The sequence below is a fragment of the Elgaria multicarinata genome, chromosome 3, assembly GCF_023053635.1.
Source record: "Elgaria multicarinata webbii isolate HBS135686 ecotype San Diego chromosome 3, rElgMul1.1.pri, whole genome shotgun sequence".
Taxonomy (NCBI): domain Eukaryota; kingdom Metazoa; phylum Chordata; class Lepidosauria; order Squamata; family Anguidae; genus Elgaria; species Elgaria multicarinata.
In genome coordinates this window covers 122,107,535-122,131,531 of record NC_086173.1, presented here as the reverse complement: position 1 = coordinate 122,131,531, position 23,997 = coordinate 122,107,535, and the positions used below count along the sequence as shown (strand labels likewise).

Below are 23,997 nucleotides of genomic sequence, written 5' to 3'. Positions count from 1 at the left end.
CTCAGGGTCCGAGGACGCTGAGGGGACATAGGCTGAGGAGCCTCCGCCATGAGTGGCTGCATTGATTGCTTTGAAGAATCCGTGGCTTCCAGAGCATTTCTCCTCAGAATCGCCCCAAGCGATCAGTCCCAGAAGGCTTAAATGATCCGGCCTTCTTAGATATCTCTTTTGCTGCAGATACAGCTAGAGAGCGTCCAGTATTTGAAGATCGGAATGACCCATGGTTAGAGTCAGGGTCTGAGGACGCTGAGGGGACATAGGCTGAGGAGCCTTCGCCATGAGTGGCTGCATTGATTGCTTTGGAGAATCCATGGCTTCTAGAGCATTTTTCCTCAGAATCGCCATTACGCGTTTAGCTCTCAGAAGGCTTAAGCGACAGGTCTCGATGATGCGAGCCTCTCCCAAACAAATCAAGAGAATATCTGTCTGTTGGGGAAGCTTGCTGACACATCTTCAGGAAAAAAGGCCTTAACAGCCATGCAAGCCCTCCCTGATGCGATCCCAGATCGCTGGAAGGTGAAATAGCAAAAAATACTACAATAATAAATTAAGACTTAACAAAAACTGAAAACAAACTAAAAGAACTAAAAACCTCAACACTCTAAAGCTTTCTCCTCACGAGAAAGACAGAAGTTCCCAACGAGACATCCTTTCAGCAAGGCGGTCGAAAGAGGAGAAGGACGGGGACCCAGAGTCAGTTGATGGTGGGGGAGGGGTTCCCTCCAAAACCGTTTGCCTCAGCTATAAAACGTTTCCAAAACGAGCTCCACACAGGCGCAGAGCCCATATGTGTGATGCACAGAGACCACGAAGAACTAATCGTGCCAGTATACTCTGATGCACTTTCCTGATGCTTTAGTGCTTCTTTCTTAACTAATGTATTTGCAGATTCAAAAGCTTGCACATAAATTAATGAGCTTTACAGACAAAGGCAAGCCACCCTCTTGCATCTTTGGAATAAATAATGAAAAACATTATTAAACAAATATTTTAATAGCTCTTATAGACTTGTTCCCTGGTTTATAGATCGTTGGCAAAAATTATATTCAGCTCTCCTTTCCATCTCACCAGGGAGGTTATGCAGGTCCTGAACCTTTGCTGGAGTACAGTGATTAATTGGATATAGGCTGACAAGCCAAGACTTAATCCACATATGATAAGAGATGCTTGTCATTTAGTAAGAGAGCCTTCTGGAGTTTGGTATAAAGCCTGTTCTGGACGGGATTGCACTCCTCTTGAAGGATCAGATTTGTAGTGTGGGGTGCTCCTAAACCCAGCTTTGTTCCTGAATTATCAAGGAGTGGCTATGGCCAGAAGCAATTTCACATAGCTTCAGCTGGTTGTACCCTTTCCCATAAAAGATCTAACCCTGGTCCTATCTATCTAGATTAGATTAAAAAATATCCAGAAAAGTCAGTTGGGTCAAAATGTGGCAGCTAGTTTTCTGAGCACAATTTGAAATGAACTTATCACTACAGAGACCTAAATGGTTTGGGATCAGGATACTCTCTTCTCACATGAGTCTGCATACCCATTGCAATCATCATTAGAGGCCCTGCTTTGCATTTGCCATTAGAGGTTCAGCTGGCCAAGACATGGGAACAGAGCCTTTTTGGTTGCAAAGCCAGGTTATGAAACTCCCTACTCCAGAAAACCCAATTTCCCCCATCATTATTCATGGTTTGGCATCCTGCTGCAGATCATTTTATTTCATCACATATTTGGGTTAGTTTCTTTCTCTATTTCTGTAATGTCAACAAATGGCTGCTGATAAGTTTAGTTGTTTTAATAATTTTATTTTCCTGTATTTATATTTTTATATAATAGGACAACAACTGTCAGGACCTGTGCTAGTGCAGAGTATTTGCAGGACCCAGGTCCACTGTCAGGAGCTGTTCTGCTGTAGAGTGCTCTTGGGACTCAGGCCCTTTGCCAGCAGTACTCCATGGGGGCTGATGTGGATCTGCTGGGAGCAGCTAGGGTAAGGGCTATATAAGACCAGCATTTCTGGTCTAGCCTTTGCTGCAGCAATGCAATCTCTTGGATCTGCTGTAGCCTGTTCCTGCGACTCTGGACCCTGCCTTGCCTATCCCTGCACAGAAATACAGGCGGATGAGATTGGGAGCCCCGTCGAGAACGTCTGGATTAAAATAAATGGGGCAAGGAATAAAAAGAATATGATAATTGGAGTCTACTACCGACCACCCAATCAAGGAGAAGACGAGGACAAAACTTTTGAGAAACAAATTGCCAGTGTTTCAAGGAAGTGTGATGTAGTAGTGATGGGGGACTTCAATTACCCTGATATCTGTTGGGAGACCATTACTGCCAAAAGAGGCCCTTCCAAGAAATTCCTGACATGTATGGGTGATAACTTTCTCCTACAGAAAGTGGTGGAAGGAACTAGAGGATCGGCAATCCTTGACTTGTTATTGACCAATAGGGATGACTTAGTGGATAAAGTGGCAGTTACGGGAACTCTGGGGGAAAGTGACCACATCATACTTGAATTCTTGATTATGAAGGAGACAAAAGTTGAGCGTAGCCATACACGTACTCTGGATTTTAGGAAAGCTGATTTTAATAAACTCAGAACTATAATAAGTAAGGTCCCATGGCAAGGGAGCCTAAAGAGAAAAGGAGTGCAGGATGGGTGGGAGTATCTAAAAAATGAAAATTTAAAGGCACAGTTACAAACAATTCCAACAAGGAGAAAAGATAGAAGACAACAGAGGAAACCAATGTGGCTCCACAAAAAGCTTATTGATGAACTGAAAACAAAAAGGGATACATATAGGAAGTGGAAGGAAGGCCAGGCTACAAAAGAAGAGTACAGACAAGTGGCACAGAAGTGCCGAAATGGCGTCAGGAAGGCTAAAGCTGTGAATGAGCTGAGATTAGCGAGGGATGCTAAAAGCAATAAAAAGGCTTTCTTCAGATACGTGAGTAGTAAAAGACAGAGGAAAGAAATAGTGGTTCAACTGCTTAATGAGGATGGCAAATTGATAACAGACGACAAAGAAAAGGCTGAAGTGCTCAATTCCTATTTTGCCTCAGTCTTCTCCCAAAAGCGGGTCTATGACCCCCCTGGAAAAAGTGAAGCAGAAGTTGAGGGGGCAGGATTGCAGTTTGAGATTGATAAACAAATGGTCAAAGAACACCTAATTTCCTTGAATGAGTTCAAATCTCCAGGGCCCGATGAACTGCATCCAAGAGTAATGAAGGAGCTAGCGGAAGAACTCTCAGAACTCTCTGTCTATTATCTTTGCAAAATCATGGAAGACGGGTGAGGTGCCGGACGACTGGAGGAGGGCTAACGTTGTCCCTATCTTCCAAAAGGGCAAAAAGGAGGAACCTGGGAACTACAGACCAGTCAGTCTGACATCCATCCCTGGGAAAATTCTGGAGCAGATTATAAAGAAGAAGTCAATCTGTAAACACCTTGAAATCAATGCAGTGATTACTAGAAGCCACCATGGATTAGTCAGGAACAAATCCTGTCAGACTAATTTGATCTCATTTTTTGATAGGATAACCTCCCTTGTGGACTGTGGGAATGCTGTGGATGTCATATATCTTGACTTCAGCAAAGCTTTTGACAAAGTACCACATGACATTCTGATTAACAAACTAGCTAAAAGTGGGCTAGATGGAACAACTATTAGGTGGATCCACAGTTGGCTACAGAATCGGACTCAAAGAGTACTTATCAATGGAACCTTCTCAAACTGGGGAGAGGCAACGAGTGGGGTGCCGCAGGGCTCAGTCCTGGGCCCAGTGCTCTTCAACATTTTTATTAATGATTTGGACGAGGAGGTGCAGGGAACGCTGATCAAATTTGCAGATGACACAAAATTGGGTGGGATAGCTAATACCCTGGAAGACAGAAACAAACTTCAAAGTGATCTTGATAGGCTGGAGTGCTGGGCTGAAAACAACAGAATGAAATTTAATAGGGATAAATGCCAAGTTCTACATTTAGGGAATAATAACCAAATGCACAGTTACAAGATGGGGGATACTTGGCTCAGCAATACTACAAACGAGAAAGATCTTGGAATTGTTGTAGATCACAAGCTGAATATGAGCCAACAATGCGATATGGCTGCAAGAAAGGCAAATGCTATTTTGGGCTGCATTAATAGAAGTATAGCTTCCAAATCACGTGAGGTACTGGTTCCTCTCTATTCGGCCCTGGTTAGGCCTCATCTAGAGTATTGTGTCCAGTTCTGGGCTCCACAATTCAAGAAGGACGCAGACAAGCTGGAGCATGTTCAGAAGAGGGCAACCAGGATGATCAGAGGTCTAGAAACAAAGCCCTATGAAGAGAGACTGAAAGAACTGGGCATGCTTAGCCTGGAGAAGAGAAGATTGAGGGGAGACATGATAGCACTCTTCAAATACTTAAAAGCTTGTCACACAGAGGAGGGCCAGGATCTCTTCTCGATCCTCCCAGAGTGCAGGACACGGAATAACGGCCTCAAGTTAAAGGAAGCCAGATTCCGGCTGGACATCAGGAAAAACTTCCTGAATGTTAGAGCAGTGCGACGGTGGAATCAGCTACCTAGGGAGGTTGTGGGCTCTCCCACACTAGAGGCCTTCAAGAGGCAGCTGGACAACCATCTGTCAGGGATGCTTTAGGGTGGATTCCTGCATTGAGCAGGGGGTTGGACTCGATGGCCTTGTAGGCCCCTTCCAACTCTGCTATTCTATGATTCTATGAACCTATGATTCGTCGTGACCATGTCCCTTGCCTCTGGCCCTGCTGGAACCCTGCTGTTCTTGGACCTGGACCCCTGCTTGAACTCAGGTTTGCCTTTGGCCTCTGAAACCTGCTTATTTCTGGACTCTGCATTTGCCACTGCTTGGACTTTCTGTACCTTTGGCCTCAGAACCCTGCTATTCCTAGACTCTGCTTTTGCCTCTCGCCCTGCTTATTATTATTATTATTATTATTATTATTATTATTATTATTAATTTATATAGCACCATCGATGTACATGGTGCTGTACAGATAATACAGTAAATAGCAAGACCCTGCTGCATAGGCTTACAATCTAATAAAGTTGTAGTAAACAATAAGGAGGGAAAGAGAATGCAAACAGGCACAGGGAAGTGTAAACAGGCACCGGGAAGGGTGAAGCTAACAGTATAGAGTCAGAACAAACTCAAAGTTTAAAAGCTATAGGGAAAAGAAAAGTTTTTAGCTGTGTTTTAAAAGCTGTGATTGAGTTGGTAGTTCTCAAGTGTTCTGGAAGAGCATTCCAGGCATGAGGGGCAGCAGAGGAAAATGGACGAAGCCGAGCAAGGGAAGTAGAGACCCTTGGGCAGGCAAGAAGCATGGCATCAGAGGAGCGAAGAGCACGAGCGGGGCAATAGTGTGAAATGAGAGAGGAGAGATAGGCAGGAGCTAGACCGTGAAAAGCTTTGAAGGTCAACAGGAGAAGTTTATATTGGATTCTGGAGTGAATTGGGAGCCAATGAAGAGATTTCAGAAGCGGAGTGACATGGTCAGAGCGGCGGGCCAGGAAGATGATCTTAGCGGCAGAGTGGTGGACAGAGACCAGCGGACTGATGTGAGATGAGGGGAGGCCAGAGAGAAGGAGGTTGCAGTAGTCCAACCGAGAGATGACCAGTGCGTGAACGAGAGTCTTGGCAGAAGAGACAGACAAAAATGGTCGAATCCTGGCAATATTATACAGGAAGAAACGACAAGATTTAGCTACTGCCTCGATATGAGGAATAAAGGAGAGCGAGGAATCAAATATAAAGCCAAGGCTACGAGTTTCCTTGACCGGAGTAAGCGTGACATCGTTGACAGTAAGAGAGAATGAGAGATGAGGAGAAGGTTTAGGAGGAAAAACAAGCAGTTCAGTTTTTGCCATATTGAGTTTCAAATGGCGATGAAGCAGCCAGGCTGAGATATCTGAAAGACATGCTGAGATACGATCGTGGACATCAGGAGAAAGTTCCGGAGATGAGAGATATAGTTGTGTGTCATCGGCATACAGGTGATATTGGAGGCCATGAGATTGAATAAGTTTACCCAAGGGCAGCATGTATAGAGACTTTGTGTACTTTGTGTACTCCTGGACTCTGAATCCTGCTCACACCAGGACTTGGTTTTTGCCTCTGGCTCTGCCATACCTTGCTAGTAATATTAAAGTAAGACCTTTCCAGACTACCCATCTTGTGTGGGGCTCTGTTACGGTTTAGTTCTCCCGGGTCCTGGCGGCCTAGCCTTAGAGTCTGGCCGCCCACATCTGGGATCATTACAACAACTTACCATACGTAAACTATTAACTTAAATTCAAATCAATAAATAAAAACTGATTGGTTAAATTAACCCCTTTCATTACAACACTGTTAAAATGACCATTGGTGCTAAATCACTTGGTCTGTATTGATCCAAAATTAGGTAAATTCCAGTTTCTCTGAGAAGTTTCTATTTAATTATTTCTTTCTTCCCACAAATGTTAATAGGTGGTGAACTTGTTCATTAGCATCATTTTCCAAATTTTCCTTCTCGATTGACCAAGAGTGGGAAGATGTGCTATTCTATGCTATTGCTAGCAAATAAGTGTGCCACACAGTTAGCATTTACATAGACAATATTGTACATTCCATCCTAACATGTCTATTTATTGCTAACAACATCACATTAGGATTTAACTGAATATTGTATTCTAAACTTTCTTTAATACTGTGAAAGATGTTCAGTCAAATAACCTGACCGCACTACCACCAAATCTGGGCAAATGTACTCTTTCCCTTTCCACATCTCCAGCACAGGTCAAACATAATTGGATATTTTTGTGTGTGATTTTTACCACTTATATAATAACTTTCTTTTTTGTCCTTTCAGGTCACAACCCTTTGAAATTATTTTGGCTTATTACATATATCTTTATTCCACTCCTGTCCCTTTCACATTAACTTCCCTCTCACATTAGTTGTTTCTAACATTATTTGATATATTGCTGAAAATAATATTTATGTTTTGCTAGGGTTACCTTTTTAAAAGATATCAATGGCCTACTCATATATGCCTCTTATAACATTTTGAATATGGCCTTTAATCTGCTAACACTGAAAAAATGTTGAACATTTAGATTTCTCTGTGTGATAGTCATGACAGAATTATGCATGAAGTTCATAAATCGAAAAATACCAGCATTATCCAATACTATTTCCTACCATTTTTGCTGTTTGAAACCTTGTTTCATATATTACTAATACTACAGGGGATATATCTGGTTTATCTTTACTAATCTCAAAGTTTTGCTATCATCTCTTATCTCATTGAACTCTTTTTCATTCTTGAGGACTGCACTACATCCAGTCTAAGGAAGAGATATCCACCACTAACTCTTCTGCCATCCAGGTCAATATATCTTTGTATATCTGAAACCCCTGAGCCAATGTCACCAGTATTGTGTTTTAATTATTTTATTGATTATATATTGTTTTAATAATGTTCAGACATAATGCCAAACCATTGTACGGATTTGCATGAATGAGCGTTAGGCTGACACACTTCTTGCATCCTTGCATGCCCCAATTCTTTTTGTGACAAACCATAGCTTGCCCAGTTCATATGTACTAATAAATGATAGTTTTGCATCACAAAGGAAGGAAGGGAAAACGGAGGAGGGCATGTGCAAGTCTGAGTCTAATTCATGTAATGCAATCCACTATTGGTGTAATGTTTGAAATGAGCAATTGTGTTAAAACCTATTTTTGTATGCAAAGAAGCCAAGGGCAAAAATGTGATTTCTGAGTCAAGCATTATAAATATGACAATATAAGTTATTGACTGCATGTATTATCATGCAGATTAGTAGTATTTTTAGAATATCAACCAAACAGAATGGGCATTTACCTTCCTAGTCACAGAGAAACTATTTTGGAAAGTAACTATGCCCCCTTGTTGTAAAAAAGTGTTCATGTGCACGATAAACAAAAATCCTTAATTTCAAAAATGCTCCTCAAAGCAAATATCAATCCTATATAGTGCAAACTCCCCTAGCCTAGTGCCTTTCAGATGTTTTGGCCTGCAACCCCCATGATCCATGACCAATGGGGCCATCCTGACTGGGGCTGATGGTTGTGAAGTCCAAAACACCTGGAGGACATCAGGTAAGACAAGGCTGCTATAGTGCAAAGACGTATAAGCTACATCACTAATTACTCATGTAAAAAAGAAACAATCTATGTCCAAAGGAAGGGTCTTTCCATTTAAACATAGATTACAGTATTTGCCAGTTACTATTTCTTTTCTATAAAAAACGAAATCAACTTATCATTATACCCCCCAAAATAAAAAAATGCCAGTTGTAGTCTTTCATATATAATAAGACAGGAAGCATTACAGAACAAACAGAAGATGTCCACCAGCCATGGCATAGCTACCATATTTAAACTGTATACAAGATGTGTTAGAGTACACAAGTTATTTATATCTTTCAGCTTGGTCCTTAGGGTTGTATTATCCGCACATCTTTAAATTAGATGAAACAGACCTGCTGTGTATACAAACAGAATATATCATATAAGACTTGTAGTGGAATGCTAATGTTTTCTAGAACAAAGAAGATACATTGAAAGTTCAAAGGTGCAATCAAAGTAATTTGCATTCAAAATCCTACGATTTTTGGATACTGACACAAAGTACAGGAATTGCCAGAAGATGTTGCATTACATAACAACTTGTTACAAATGACATTAATTTAAAACATTTAATTGTAATATTAAAGCTAAACCATAAAGTCTAATAATTTTATTTTGACATCTTATATATTTGTAGTTTTACAAATATTATAATCAGCTTTTCTTTTTATCTCACCTTTACACAGATAGAGAAAGGTTATGCTACAGTATTTGGCAGTAGGTAGGGAAGCAGTTTGCTTGGTATCAGATTTATTCTTAAGCTATTCAGTGACAACCTGTAGTTAACCTTTAATGTTTGCTCAGCAAAAAACCCAGTACATTACAATTTATTGGAAAAATGTGAATTAATGCTTAATGCAATTGTAGAAACTGCTACATGCTGTAAACTAAAATTCTGTATTAACAACTATAGACCATCATGTGAAAGATTTAAATATATTTAAAAGCAATCAAGTAATTCTAATTATCATTAACACTGTTAATTAGAAGCCAGATTGCATATGATAAATGGCCTTTATTGAAAAACTAGAATATTCTGAATTTCAAATCAATTTAACTGGCAGCAACATTAATAACCCATTTTTAGTTAAAACTGCTGTGAAATTAAATTTACTAAATAAAGGCGTATGAAAACTATCCAGAAGCAATGTAAATTGACTATATATTTCTTTTTTAAAAAAATAATCCCATCTTCAATAACCTTTGAATCATTTGCTTCCTGGAGTCTCTAGCTTGATACTGCACAGACTCTAGTACTTACAGTGTCAAATCCTTCTGCAGCTTTATTTACATTTTTCCTCAGCAAAGATCTTTGGCCAAAACAATCGAAGAGAAATGAAGAAGTCAGTTTTATTCTATTCCCAAACGTTTGCATCCAAACTTCATTTATAAAGATTCCAGTCATAAAACCAGGCAGAATTGTATAAAAATGCCCTCTCTATGACCCTGCTCCTCTGAAGGTCAAGTACACTATCACTCCCTGTAACCAAGGAAGCAGAATCGACGTGTTCCTGCTGTTTTGCCAGCTGCTGAAGCAGTTTGTCTAATAATACAATTAATTTCATTGGGAGAAGATGTACCCAGGTTACAAAGCTTTTCCCCTCTTTATCTTTCCCATGCCCAGCTACCATTATTCAATAAACTATAATGTAGAAAAATTCATGAGAAAACAATCTATCCAGCTCTTGAATTTTTTTTCCAAAGAGGAAAATTAAAGAAAGAAAACTGATTTGTTCCCTATAGAGCATCCTTTATCTTTACAGTTCATTAAGCTAATATTATTAAAGAAACACAGGCCTCACTAAATTCTTGTGTACCTATCAAATATTATGTAGTGTAATCAGTTCTATTGCACATAATGATAAATATACATTAATTATATGGTATGTGTGAGAAGCTACAAGGCACCAATTCCATTCTCTGAAGGAAGAAGAAATAACTTGTAAATTAACTCAACATATTACTATTTCAAGGATCAGAGAAACTTAGAAGAGAAAAACAACATATGTTAATTCAACTTTGATTATGTTAAACCCTATCTAAAGTAAAATTTAATCGCATAAATTTATACATCACTTCATGTCATAATTGACTAGTAAAGTGGTTTAACATAAATATGCCATTCTCAGTGACATGGCAGTATGCCAAACAGCACTATTTTCCAGTGTTGGGCGAATTATTACATTATTAGACAAATTGCTTCAGTAGATTACAAAGCAGGACCACCCTTTCCAAACAAAATCCTATTCTGGATCAAATCCAGCAATTATGCTCATTTTTGTCTGAGTATGTCCACCTCCTTTGTTTTGAACCACTTGTTGACATAGCTGAGAGACATAATATTGTCTCAGTTGGTAATTTCATAGGATTTCAAAGACTGAGGGCCAGCGACCCTAACACCAAAACTGCCTTTATGGCTTCATGAAAGAGACTTACTTGTGAATTTTGCCCAGAACAATGGTTTGATTCGCTGGGACTGTACTCATGGACTATGGGTTAAACAAACCATGGGCTATCAGGGATGAACAGGAGAGAGTGGGCATGCTGCAACAACAAACTATGGATTAGCTGCTAAACAACCCATCAGTCCAATTTCAGACATCTTGCTCAACAACCTGTGAAGGAACAGATCCATTGGTTGCTGAGTAAAAGCAGAAGTGTTGGGTGGATAGAAGGCAGCATGCTCTCTCTTTCTCAACTCACTCATGCACAATAAGCTATGCATTAAAGCATGGGTTGTTACATCCAAACCAAGTCAATATAAGGCAATTTCCTATCTTCCTAACTTGTGAATGATCACTGCATTTTAAAACCCTAAAACAGAGGTAGGCAATCTTGCATCCCCTAGATATTCTAAACTGCAACTCCCACAAACGATGACCACTGACTGTGCTGGATGGGAGCTTTAATCCAAAGCATCTGGGGAGCACCAGGTTACCTGCCCCTGCCCTAAACACTATGGGACTAAGTTCCTGAACGACTGTAAGCACTACATTAAACTGCCCATCTGCTTAGGTCATCATCCAAGGTCCAACTACATGTTCTGCCTTTGACAGTGGCTACTATAGATAGGGACTTTTCATTGGTGGACCCAGGTTGTAGAACACCCCCTCCCCTGGAACATTTGTCTCACTTCATTCTCTTTCAAAAGATAAGACAAGATTATTCTGTTTTAGAGAGCTTTTAAGGATAGTGGTAAATGAGCACTATGCATTGATACTGCATATTTTCAGCCTTCTACAGAGCTATTATTTTGATGCTGTGTGTTAGTTTTTATGTAGCCACATAAAATACAATTTATTTTAGAACATTTTTATACTTTGTGACTATAATTTGTATGGCTTGTTGGGGCTTCTGATTATGCCAGTTTATGAAGTTTGCTTTGACATTTTAGTTTATTGCTAATCTCTTTGGGTAACTTTTAAGGCAGAATGGCATGATTCAAATATTTTGAATAAAATAATTTTGAATCAGCAAATACTTCTGTCTACACACAAATATAGGCGGTTTTGTAGTCATCTAGCCTCAAGAGATGGAAATCGGAATGATGGTCATTAGGTCTGAATCCGAGAAAAACAACTGTAGCCTTCTCAGCAGATGGAATTGGTGAGAAGAGCTCCTGGCCATCATTCCAACTTGAACTTCCAAAAGCATTCTCAGGCTCTGAACCTCATTGACCAAGGGAGACTGAACACCATCTATATTTGATATACAGAACCAACAGATCAAAAATCTGTAATAATAATAAAAAAAGTCTATGCTTTTGGAGTTTGAATGGGTGTTTGAGCTATTTTCCCCATTTTAGTAAGAGCGTAGTTCTTAAATCTGTGTTCTCACCACACCTTTGGTTAAAGAGCCCCTTAGACCTATGTTAGTCATTACATGCGTATTCACATGAGTTGTGTGTCTGTACGAGGACACAGAGCAACAGCCCTGTTAATAGACATTACTGCAGGCTCTACTGTATTCAGCCCCAAACTGTTTACCCTCACCCAGTTCTCTAAAATGGCCAGACATGAACATTCAGGTTAGATCAAATGGAAATGAGATACAGCTGCATGTAATAATCATACTGACAACACAAATACCTCTGTACAAGTTTGACCGCAATGGTTGCATAAACATTTTTAACAGAAGGATGAGACCCTGCGGAACTCTACAAGGAAAGTTCCAGAGAGAGCAAGGGCAACTACTCATCAAAAACATGATCTATGACCACACTCCAGAAATAAACAGAATCACTCAACAGCCTTTCTGTAGATACCATGAACTAAGTATCTTTAGAAACCTGGGATACAACTCTAAAATTCTGAACTGGTACAGTTGGAAGGTATGAAACCAGCCTAATGTGAAAACCATGGACACACCTCACTGCTGACAGCAAACAGACCTACTTTGTATAGTTCTGGCTCTAGAACCTAAAAGAAGAAGTTTCCATTAGGAAAGTGTGCTAGAAGCCCTTCTGCAGGCAGGTCATGGCTGAAGAATTAACTTTTTTTTTCACCAAATAGCCTTGTATGACAAGCTGCAGGCAGAGGTGGGGAAGGACACTCTCTTAGTTCTCCAGATGGTCATTCTGTTCTGAATAAATGAGTCCAGTACAAAACATCAAAATGGAAAAATATGGCTTAATATTTTCAGGTGCAATATTATGAAAATTTTCCAATTTAGAACTGAGTAGTTGTAAACAATAAACAATGATATTGTCTTTTTTAAAAACCGTAACTGTAATATCATCCATCACTCACCTCAGCCACCTGCTGTGTCTCCACTATCTGCTGAGCCAGCACCTCCATATTGGTTGTCATGGTGAAGGAAGATCATTAGAGAACCTGTTTGGAGGGATGCCAATAACTTCTATCAGGCACAGAAAAATCAGACCTTTTATAATTTTTATTACCAAGAATTAAATATACAGTATAACTCTATGTCAGTATAGAACACCGTTTCAAACATTTTATTAGAAAATGGGGCATATTATGTTACCATCGTTACATTCCTTTAATTATGAAAAAAGTAAAATATTATTTGTTTTGTAGACTAGGTACAGGGCTCCACAAATGCAGTCATGAGGACCAGGAATCTCTTCTTGTTAACCATATTTGTGGAGGAGGAGAACATGAAGCCCCTTTCCAAAGATCTCTACATCACAGGGAGACTGAACTCCTGATTTTCCAGTAGCATACAGAGGGCTTGAAGAGGAAGGGAGGAGTCAGCTTCACACTTTCTACAACCTGCAAGACATTTAGATGTGGTGAGAGATTTTCATTGCTTCAATCTCCCAGCCAAAACGTATAGACTTTTGAATAGCCAGTATTAGGCTGAGTTCAGATGGCATGCTAATCAACGGTTGTTTCCCATTCTGTTCCTATTACCCCCCCACCCCAGTTGATTAGCGTGTTGGTTGAATTCAGCCTTATTGTCTTCATAATAGCCAACATCTGTGTTTTGTGTATGAAATAGCAATAATTTTTGTCAGATTAATGACATAAGTTTGCTTAGTTCAGGAAAAACAACAATCAGTATCTCCATTGTATGCTTTGCAAACCCACTCTAGTGTGAACACTTTATTAATTAATTAATTACATTTCTATACCGCCCAATAGCTGGAGCTCGCTGGGCGGTTCACAAAAATTAAAAACATTCAAAGTATAAAACAACAGTATAAAACCATAATATAAAATACAATATACGAACAAGGTGGACTTGGTTGGCTTCCACATGCTTCCATATCGTGATTATGTGTTTAGCTTACACTACCAAGCATAATGTTTAAACTTCAATTAGACTTTTAACATCCAACAAGCAATTGAAATTACAAATGCTCTTAGGATTTTACTCCATATTATAATATAAAGGAACTATGAAATGCATCCCATTGTACTGTGTAAGGCAGAAAGAGAAGCAGAGCAGAGGTCTTCTGCATACTAGCAAGACCCCAAGGTGGCATGGACACTGTATCTTTCTGAGCCATAGATGATGACAGTGCTTCCCCAACTTTCTTCCTTCAGGGAACCCTTTCCACATCAATATGCCTGTCAAGGAGCCATGCATCAGCAACAGAACATTTTCCAGGTAGGGGAGAGGGCTAAATCTGTTCCTTGCTAGTAAGACTCAAGTCTGATCCTATCCAGATACTTCCATCCAAGGTTCTATTTTTTGGTTACTCTTGAGGGTCACAAAATATTCAGAAAGTAGAGTATGAATTGACATTTATTTATGAATACTATACTAGATAAAGGTAGATTCTTTCTCAGACTCTGTGCCAGTGCTCAGCATCATCTGGCAAGTTGCTTGAGGTTCAGCAACTACCAGCACAACTGGAAGGCAGCCCTCTAGGAGATATGTCAGGTATGCTTTAAGGTAGATTCCTGCAATGAGCAGGGGGTTGGACTCAATGGCCTTTTAGGCTCCTTCAAACACTACTATTCTATAATTCTATGAGATTTGGGCTCAATGCTGTACAGTGTTGCTGCTTGAGGCACTGGTAGCAACTACTCCCAGGAAGGCATATGGCAAGTTGCAGCTGCTGCTTGCTCACCAAAGTAGGCAACACTCGGCAGCACCATGGTGGGGATTGAGAGATAATACCCCCTCTTCTTGCTCACATTCTCTGGGCCCAATTCAATTGTTAATGCTGCACTACCCAGAGAGGAAAAAAAGACAAGTGAGCAGTACAGCAGGGGCAGTTGCCACTTCCTCTTGCTCACTCTCTATTCTGTCCTCTCCCTCTGAAAGAAGCAGTAGTGGGGAGTGAGTGGGAGGAGGCAACAGCTACTCCTCTCTCACATCCTCTGTTAGGTGAGACAGTTGCAAGGATTAGGCCCAAAGAAAGTGGACAAGGAAGAAGGCAGCTGTCCAGCAAAGAGCTGAGCCAAATCCTCCCAGAGAGCTCACCAAAGAGGCAATGAGGAAGCAAGAGCCACCGCATCTTCAAGAAACAACCAACCTCCTCCACTCATTAACAGTTTCTCTGACTGATAGAACAGCAAGGACTGGGTAGGAAAAACTTTCTGACAGTAGGCTTTCCAGAGCAAGTAAAAGTAGGAAATAGTTGTTTCTGCGAGGAAGCTGTGTCCTATCCCTACTGTCACATCACCCAGAAGGAAAACTCAAACAAGCGAGGAAAAAGAGCAACTACTGTCCCTTGTTATTCAGTCTGTGAGGTCAGGGAGGACTAGACAAAAAGATATGTTGCCAATGGTTGCCAATATCCTGCCTGGCTGCACCCACTGATATATTAGAGAGCAGGGCTCTCCAAGATTTTTCGGCCTGTGGGTGCACTTAGCATTTTGAAAAAGTACCCTGGGTACCAGCACAATTGACTGCTGTAGGGGGTCCTGGACCAATCATAAAACTGTTAGGAATGCCCCCTTATCTGTGCTTGTGTGCATGAATTTTCACCCTGTGTGCACTACCCAGTTTGCCCTCCCTCCCTTTCTCTCTCTAGCTCCTCTTTCTTTCTTTCTTTCTTTCTTTCTTTCTCCCTTTGGTTGTTCTTTATTCCTACCTTACCTTTTCCCTATCTCTCGCTCTTGTCCCCTGCTCTCTCTGATTCCTCTTTCTCCCAATCCAGCTGGCTGGCTGGCTGGCTTTCTTTCTTTTTCTTTCTTTCTTTCTCTCTCTCACTTTCCCCATTTTAAATAAATGAACGGAGCTATTTCTCTATTTGTTTGCATGGGGTGAGAAAAAGCCTCCTGTTGAAAGTTGAGAGGAGAGGAGACAAAGTCCACCCCCACTCCAAGGATCCCCTCCCAGCTGTTTTTCAGCAGAGGGGCTTTTTCGCTCCCTATACAAGCCTGTGATGAATCACTACATAGGCTTTTATAAGGAGCAAAAAGAGCTTTGTGGACACTTCAGCCCAGCCTTGTAGGCACAGTTGAGTCTGTGGGTGCCATGTTGAGGATCCCTGTTGTAGAGGAAGTAAGCCTCACTGTACCACATTTTCACACACCAGACCGTAAGAAGCCATTGTGTCTGTTCAAACACCATGCTAAGCCATGGTAGTTAAGCATTTGGGGCTAACAATGGTGGCTTAGTGTGTTATGTGGGGGAAGAAAAATGCAACGATGGTTATTAAACCACTCTAGGTAACCATCCTCCTGCAAAATGGTTAAGAGCCCCCAGGGTGGCTTACTGTTAAGTATGGCAGGCTCCGCAGTGATAAATAGGGGCTCTAGATGTTTTACAGGTCATGACCATAGAGACGGCAGTCTACAGCACCCCACACTTATGGCAATGAGCTAGCCTCTATAGACTTTCTATATGGTCACACAGCCTTACCCCCACCCCCTCCAACACAGTGCATTCGTGCCATGGAGGATGCGGGATGCTGTTAAAGCACACAGAAGTCTGTGAGATAACTATGTAGGATAGGTGGGTAGCGGAATCACACAGTGTCATGTGGTTCCTGATCATGTAGCATAAGAAAGAAGTGCCATGCTGGATCAGACCAAGGGTCCATCTAGTCCAGCACTCTGTCGACCAGGGACCAACAAAGCAGGACATGGTGCAACAGCACCCTTCCACCCATGTTCCCCAGCAACTGGTTCACACAGGCTTACTGACTTGGATACTGAAGACAGCACATAACCATCAGGGCTAGTAGCCATTGAAACCCTTCTCCTCCAGGAATTATCCAACCTCCTTTTAAAACCATCCAAATTGGTGGCCATCTCTACATCTTGTGGTAGTGAATTCCATAATTTCACTATGTGCTGTGTGAAGAAGTACTTCCTTTTATTTGTCCTGAATCTCCCACCAATCGGCTTCATGGGATGACCGCAGGTTCTACTATTTTGAGAGGGACATTCTCCACACCATGCATAATTTTGTGCACTTCTATCATGTCTCCCTTTAGCCTCCTTTTTCCAAGCTACCCAATCCCAGCTATTGCAACCTTCCCTCATGCGGAGATGTTCCACAGATCATAGAATAGTGGAAGGGGCATATAAAGCCATCAAATCCAACCCCCTACTCAATGCAGGAATCCATCTTAAAGCATCCTTGACAGATGGCTGTCCAGCTGCCTCTTGAATGCCCCTGTTGTGGGAGACCTGACGACCTCCCTAGGTAATTGATTCCATTGTTGTACTGCTCTAACAGTCAGGAAGTTTTTCCTGATGTCCAGCCGGAATCTGGCTTCCTGTAACTTGAGCCCATTGTTCCATGTCCTGCACTCTGGCATGATTGAGAAGGCCCTCCTCTCTATGACAACCTTTCAAGTTTTAATTGCTTTTTTCTGCACCTTTTCCAGCTCTATATCATTTTGTTGGTGTGGTGACCAGAACTATACACAGTATTCTAAGTGTGGTCGCACCATAGATTTGTATAAAGGCAGTATGATACTGGCAGTTTTATTCTCAATTCCTTTTCTTATAATGCCTAACATGGAGTTTGCCTTCTTTACAGCTGCTGCACACTGGGTTAACATGCCTGCTTCCCCTCTCCATAGTTACCATAAACGCCCCCTTCTCTTCGCACATGTGAATAGGGCCATTATAACTTTCTCTCCATCACCCAAATACAGGTTCAAGAATTGGACGGAGGTCAAGAACCAGCTTTGGTATGTGTGTAAGATTTATACTGTATTAAATCATTAAAAATACAAAGAAGTGTTATGCAAGACACTGGAACATGCCAACAGTACTATCATTTCTGGAACAGAATTAGCATTAATATCTAAGCTTACAAATTATATTTGGTTAAAAGAGCATTTCATCTACTGCTGTAGCACTTATTAAACTTATTCTGCTATGTTACCTCTTGCATATTTTTTATATGTTGTATAAATTTTTAGGCATTTTGAGTGACATATTCAACCATTTTAACATACTTGAAATAAATACATTTTTTTGAAAAAAAAATGCAAATTAGGGATATTGTTATGACCATTTCTAAACGACCCAAAAGCACAGAGATGCACAATTAGGTTAGTGGGCTACAACACACACCTAACACTGCAAGCCTATCCAGGTCTACTCAGAGGTCAGCCCCACTGAATTCAATGTGCATTACTCTCAAGTATATATGAATATTTATTTATTTATTGCATTTCTATACCGCCCAATAGCTCAAGCTCTACTGCAACTTGAGCTGTTTTAGTTCAAGACGCTCAATAAAAAAATTAAGTCCTGAATTAATCAAAGCCACCAAAAGCATTCCCAAATCAAAATTTGAGCTTTCCCTAATAGCCTTTGCAGAAGGCACTGCTCCTGAACATTGTGCCTTATTTTGAAAAGGGATTAATTCAAGCTGGAACTAAAACATTTACAGGGATGAAAGATTTATTTGATGAACGTACAAAAAGAGCTCGTTCTGTATGGTTTAGCCCCGCTACAACCGTTTCCCGCATTCTTCGCCTAACCAATAGGCCCTTAAGATGAGCGAAATAAAACCCCGCCACGCCAAGGCAACAATATTAATTGGCGGAGGCGGTCGCCGTTCAGGCCGCTTGCCCCGCCTCCCAATAAGGGGGCAAGGAGGAAAAAGGACACTTGAGGCACAAGATGGCGGAGCTGGCAGTCAGCCAAGTCCAGAACCTCCGCCATTTGTCTGCCCGCCCTCCTTTAGCGTCCTCTTCGCCCCCGGCGTGTTCCCTCGTCAGGCTCGGCCGCGGACGCCCAGAATGTACAGGGCGGCAGCTCTGAACTGTCAAGTGATGGGGGGAAACGTCCGCTAAGATGGCGACGGGCTGCCCCGTATGCAAAATACCCGCCGCCCCCTCCCCTCCGCCCTCCCGGTGGCAAAGGTAAAAGGGTCGGGTTCAAGCCACTGCCTCCGCCCGCTCAGACTCCATCTTCTTTCCTTCCTCACATGCTGCTGCTGGTCTTGTTTGGCAGCATCGCGGCTACAGCCGCCCCGGGAAAGAAAGACGCCGCACCCAACCCGTCCCTCACCAGGTGCGCGTCCCACACAGACACACGCCCGACCGACCGACCGACCGGACGCTCTGCCATTCGACACCACCCGCCTCAACCGCGGAGCCCGAGAGAACATTCTCCGCTCAAACCGAACCGCGCCGGCAGGAAGGGCTTCACGTTTATTTACCTTGGGGTTTGGCGCCAAGCGAGCCCGGCGGTGCTTGCCTCGTAACGGTCCGGCTGGGCCTGGATTGGGTCCCCCACCCCCCACCGCGCCCGGCAAGAAGCGGGGGAGAGGGAGGCGGAGATAGCGGCGTCGAATGGGTTAATGCGAGGGGGGAGGCGGAGGGGGTTGTTATTGTTTGTTTGGGGTGGGGGGAAGGTCGGCGTCTTCTGGTGAAAGGTCAGAGTTCGTGACCCCGGCAGGCGCTGCAGTCGTCGCCGTTGCCGCCTGGGAGCGTCGCCCCGTTTCCTCTTCCCAGCATTACGCCGGCCGCAGCCCCCACCATCTCTTTCCCCACCCCCCCTCCGCCTAAAGAGGCGGGGCCGGAGCAGGGGAAACGGCAGAGGAGAGGGAGGGGCTACCTGGGGTGGCTGCGAAAGCTCGCGCAGCGCCCGTTCCGTCCAACCGGCAATGCCATACCGAAGGTAGACCTGGCGGGGCCGGAGTCCCGCACGCGCGCGCGCCGCGGTTTGAAAATGGGGGGACGTGGCCAGGGTAGAAGCCTCGCGCGGGCCGTCCCCTGCCTTGCGCGCCTCCTGCAAGACCCGCTGCAAGCCGGAGGTTCCCAGCCGCCTTCGCATGTTTAGTCGGGGTCGCTATAAACTACGGTTGAGTGTTGCTCTAAGCAATGTCGACCTCGGCAGGATCTACACTACTGCTTTAAAACGGTTTATAACAGTAGTGACAACTGTTGGGGCCCAGGACAAACTCCATATACAGTCTTCAAAATGTTTTCAATGTGTCATATTCTGCTTAGTGTAGATCTGGCCCTCATGTGCTGAAGCTTCCGTAGCAAAGAAACCCGATGGAGCTAAACAGCGCTCGTAGTTACCGAGATTAGTTACTGAGCAGGACCCGATCCATGGCTTGCATCCAATGTTTGGCCTCCTTAGGTAGACTTATAAATACACGAGAGTTAGATTTAACATTGGGTACAACCCGAAGTTATGGGGCAGACCGTCGGAATCATACTTGTAGTGCCCCCTTCAATCTGCTCACGTAGGGAGAGGGTGACTGAGAGAAAGATGGTAGTAGCAAGGGGTAGTTTCCTTTATCTTGCGTGCTCATCGGGACTTCTCTGACTGGCATGATGGGAGGATTGGGCTTCTTTCAGGACCAGCCACTGCCTTTTGCTCTGGGCAGCTTCCTGGGTTCAATCCTGCCCGATGCATAGTCTGCATTTTTTCCTGCTGAGTAGTATGGTGGTAGTTCACCTGCCAGCCCAGCCAGCAGCAATGCACAGCATGGCCCAAAGTTCCCAGGGAATTTCCATTGGCGGTGGTGGCAGCAGCAGCAGTTGCTGCACCTCAATAGTATTTATTTATTTATAGTATTTTTATCCCACACTTCAGCCAAAATGCCTCCCGGAGCAGCTTACAATTGATCGGTAAAGAAGACAGTACCTGCCCTCAGGCTTACGTTCTAAAAAAGACATGAAACAAGGAAAAGAGGATGGGGAGGGAAGAGGGAGAAGTAGCTGGTTGGGGCTGGCATCAGTGGGCATATCTGAGGCATTGGGAGTTTGGCAGCTGCCTGATCATGCCACCCCATGCAGCCGGTCATGAGTAGAATTAGTCTTTTTACAGTAAAATAAAAATATAGGTATAAAAAAACACCTACAGCCACAGTCAGGTGATACCTTTTATTAGACCCATCTAAAATGTCCTTAAGTGGTGACATCTAGCCTGAAGAGTTCAGGAGAACTTGAAAGCTTGCTTATTACTTTTAATTAAATGCTTTTTGAAAAGCTAAGGAGGAGCCCATTCAATAAGCAATAGGAATGTATTGAGAATGAAATTGTGTGTCTTGGGGGGTATTAGGTGGTGTGGCTGTTCCCTGGGCAATTGAAGAGGGTACCTGATATCTGGGCATAGCTAAAGGGGGAGGTGTCTTGTTATGTCCAGCTGTAGGGAGGCTTCCTAAGTTAAAGGGGAGGATGTATTCACTGGAAAAGGTTTTACTGTCAGGTGAGTGAGAGGTATGAACCTGGCTCACACAACACAGTGCAGTTTTGTCATGGATTATTTAAGCGACAGTGTCGGTTATACAAGGGTTGCTGTTACTGGCATATTGTAATTTCTGTTGTACGTTTGAATGTTAACAAGTTTTATTAAACAGTTTTAAACCACAGTAGTCTGTGCTTGTGGATATTATAGAATTCTAACAGTGGAAAAGATTCAAGAGTTATTCTACAGAGGGTATTCTTCCTCTTTATAACTTCCTCTGCTAAGTTTTGTGAATAATTGAAGACTCTGTTCCTAAAACATCCTTGTAACATATATTTCCATGAATGGTTGCTCATTCTTTGAATGATAATGTCTGTTACTTAGGGCCTTTAAAATTGATGCAACATCAAAAGGACAAACTATTTTTAATGGAACAAAGAAATGGCCCACAAATGCTGTAGGCATGAAGTTATTCTATGAAACTTTAAAGCTTCCTTCTATAATTGCGTTCAACAGATGGGATCTTCTCTCTCTCTCTCTCTCTCTCTCTCTCTCTGTGTGTGTGTGTGTGTGTGTGTGTTCAAAGTTTATTGTACTAGCCAAAGGCCATGACAAATACATTAAAAGAAAATATTTATACATATATACAGTAATATAAATATTTCAAACAGTAGAAAATAATACAGATAACTTAGAATTTGCCATAACTAAAACTCAGCTTTTACTCAGCAGTCTGATTCTTCATGGCAGTTTATGGCAATTTTGTCTAGTTCTCTCTTCCTAATCTGCCAGAGCAAACAAAGCCACTTTATGTGTCACATAACTGTTGGTATCACTCAGAAGAAAAATAACCATTTCTGCAAGGGCATTCCTATATCCATGTGTAAATAAGGGTTTCAGGAATCTCTCTCTTGGGTCCCTATACAGAGGGCAAATTAACATGAAGTGAACTATGTCTTCTATTTGATGTTGGCCACAGATGCATAGTCTGCATTCAAATGACATCTTGTGACAGCATCCATCTAGAACTGCAGTTGGCATAACTTGGAATCTTAGTTCAATAAAAGCATTTCTCAGTTTGGACAAATAGCTGGCTCTGAAATGTTCTGTTTTCAAAGGAGGGAACCATCAGGAGAATTTAGAGTTTTTAATTAGTTGCCGATCTCTTCTAGAACCTATCAAAATAGCCAATCCTTTAATTGCTTCTTATCCATATCGAGGACACGCTTCAGCTCAGGAAAGTAATAGCTATGCAGGGGCTTTTGGAGTATTGCCATCCAATAAGAATTTTTGTTCATTTCCAGGTAACACATAGCTGGAAGATGTTAATTTGGCAAGGTGGCAATTCCTTTAAAATATTTTAACTGAGCACTCTCTATTCTTGTCCTAGGCCTTAGCTAGACCGAAGGTTTATCCTGTGGTCATCCCTGCCTGCTCCCGGGATCCCGTGTGTCATTTACATGAACAGGGATGACCCCGGGATGATAATGGGTTAAACCTTAGGTCTAGCTAAGGCCCCAATTGATGGCCATCCAGAAGTTTCCGAAGAAAATTGTTCTGCACAATTTCCAGGGCTTTAACGATGGGTGTTGTCAAACCCCCAAATTTCAGACCCATAAAGCATTTGTGTTATTGCTTTGATGTTGAAGACTTTTAGGGCAGGTTCAATCAACTGTCCCCTTTTATTATAATAAAACTTCATTAAAGCCTCTATAGTTTTCTGTGCCTTCAGTTTCACAGCCTCCCTATGCCTTTTCCATGAGAGAGACTCACTGAAAAGAACACTCCTACATTAAAAAAAAATCAAAATATTTATAGGAATTCAAAACTGCAATCAGTGATATGTGGTGGAAATTTTTCCATGGAATATTTTCCAAAATGGAAATTGTTGCAGTGTTTTATTTTTCTGCTAAAAATGTTCTGTTTCATAAGTTCATTAGTAACAATGAAATGGATGCAATTGCAAATACAACATTAGGCAGGCTTGGTGGTTTCAAAGTTGCAATTAATGTGGTTTCCCCTAGTAGTAGGTATGTGAAGGAATACATATATGCTATTGAAATACATGTAGCAGTGTGAAGTAGAATTAATAAGTAGTGACAGTAAATCTGAAGGTGCCCCAACAACGTTATAATAAGTAGTGACAGTAAATCTGAAGGTGCCCCAACAACGTTAGTGGAAGAGAGTTAAACTCGGCTGAAACTGATGAGTGGTTGTCAGCATATCATGTACAATTCTTTGGGTTGCTAAAATTAGTGTGTAATAATATACATAATATAACACGTAAATCACATGGAGAGAGCAAGCCTATTGTCCCTGGGCAAGCGTCCCAGAGCCAATAGTATATTTCAGAAAATCCCTTTCCAGTTGGAAACAGTGCTCAGACTTCAGAAGGGGGAGTTGAAGATCTGCCCCTGGCAATTGCTGCATGGAGAATCACATCAGCTGCCTCTTGGAGGTTGGAAAATCAACCTGAGAGAGAGAGAGAAAAGAGGGCATTCTGGTAGGTGGGGTGAGGAGGGGACCGAAGAGACCAGGATACATTTTATCCTGACCTCTTAACTTCTTTTTGGTATCTTAAATTATTGTATATGTCAAAAAAGTAGATGTGCCAAGAACCATGGGGGCCTCTTAGCATGAATAACATATATAAGACCTAGCTGCTAAGATAGGGCTTAGCTTTGTATTAAAAGCTGTCTTCAGATGTAGTTGTTTTTTTAATGGAAATCATTGTGTTGAAAGGAGTTTGGAGAGTAATTGGCTAGGTTTAGATGCAACAACCAACCAGAGTTTGGTT

General features: G+C 42.0%; 1 protein-coding gene across 1 annotated transcript in view; it reads right to left on the bottom strand.

Moving 5' to 3' along the window:
* The window catches only part of NR2C2 (nuclear receptor subfamily 2 group C member 2), a 61,169-nt gene extending 41,585 nt beyond the window's left edge, over nucleotides 1–19,584 (bottom strand). The window contains exons 1-2 of the mRNA XM_063121408.1: nucleotides 19,219–19,584; nucleotides 12,918–13,001 (exon numbers count right to left, since the gene is read on the bottom strand). Coding sequence (XP_062977478.1) covers nucleotides 12,918–12,977 — 60 coding nt within the window. The 5' untranslated portion in view covers nucleotides 12,978–13,001; nucleotides 19,219–19,584. The remainder of the gene's footprint in view (nucleotides 1–12,917; nucleotides 13,002–19,218) is intronic.
* Nucleotides 19,585–23,997: the final 4,413 nt, after the last annotated feature.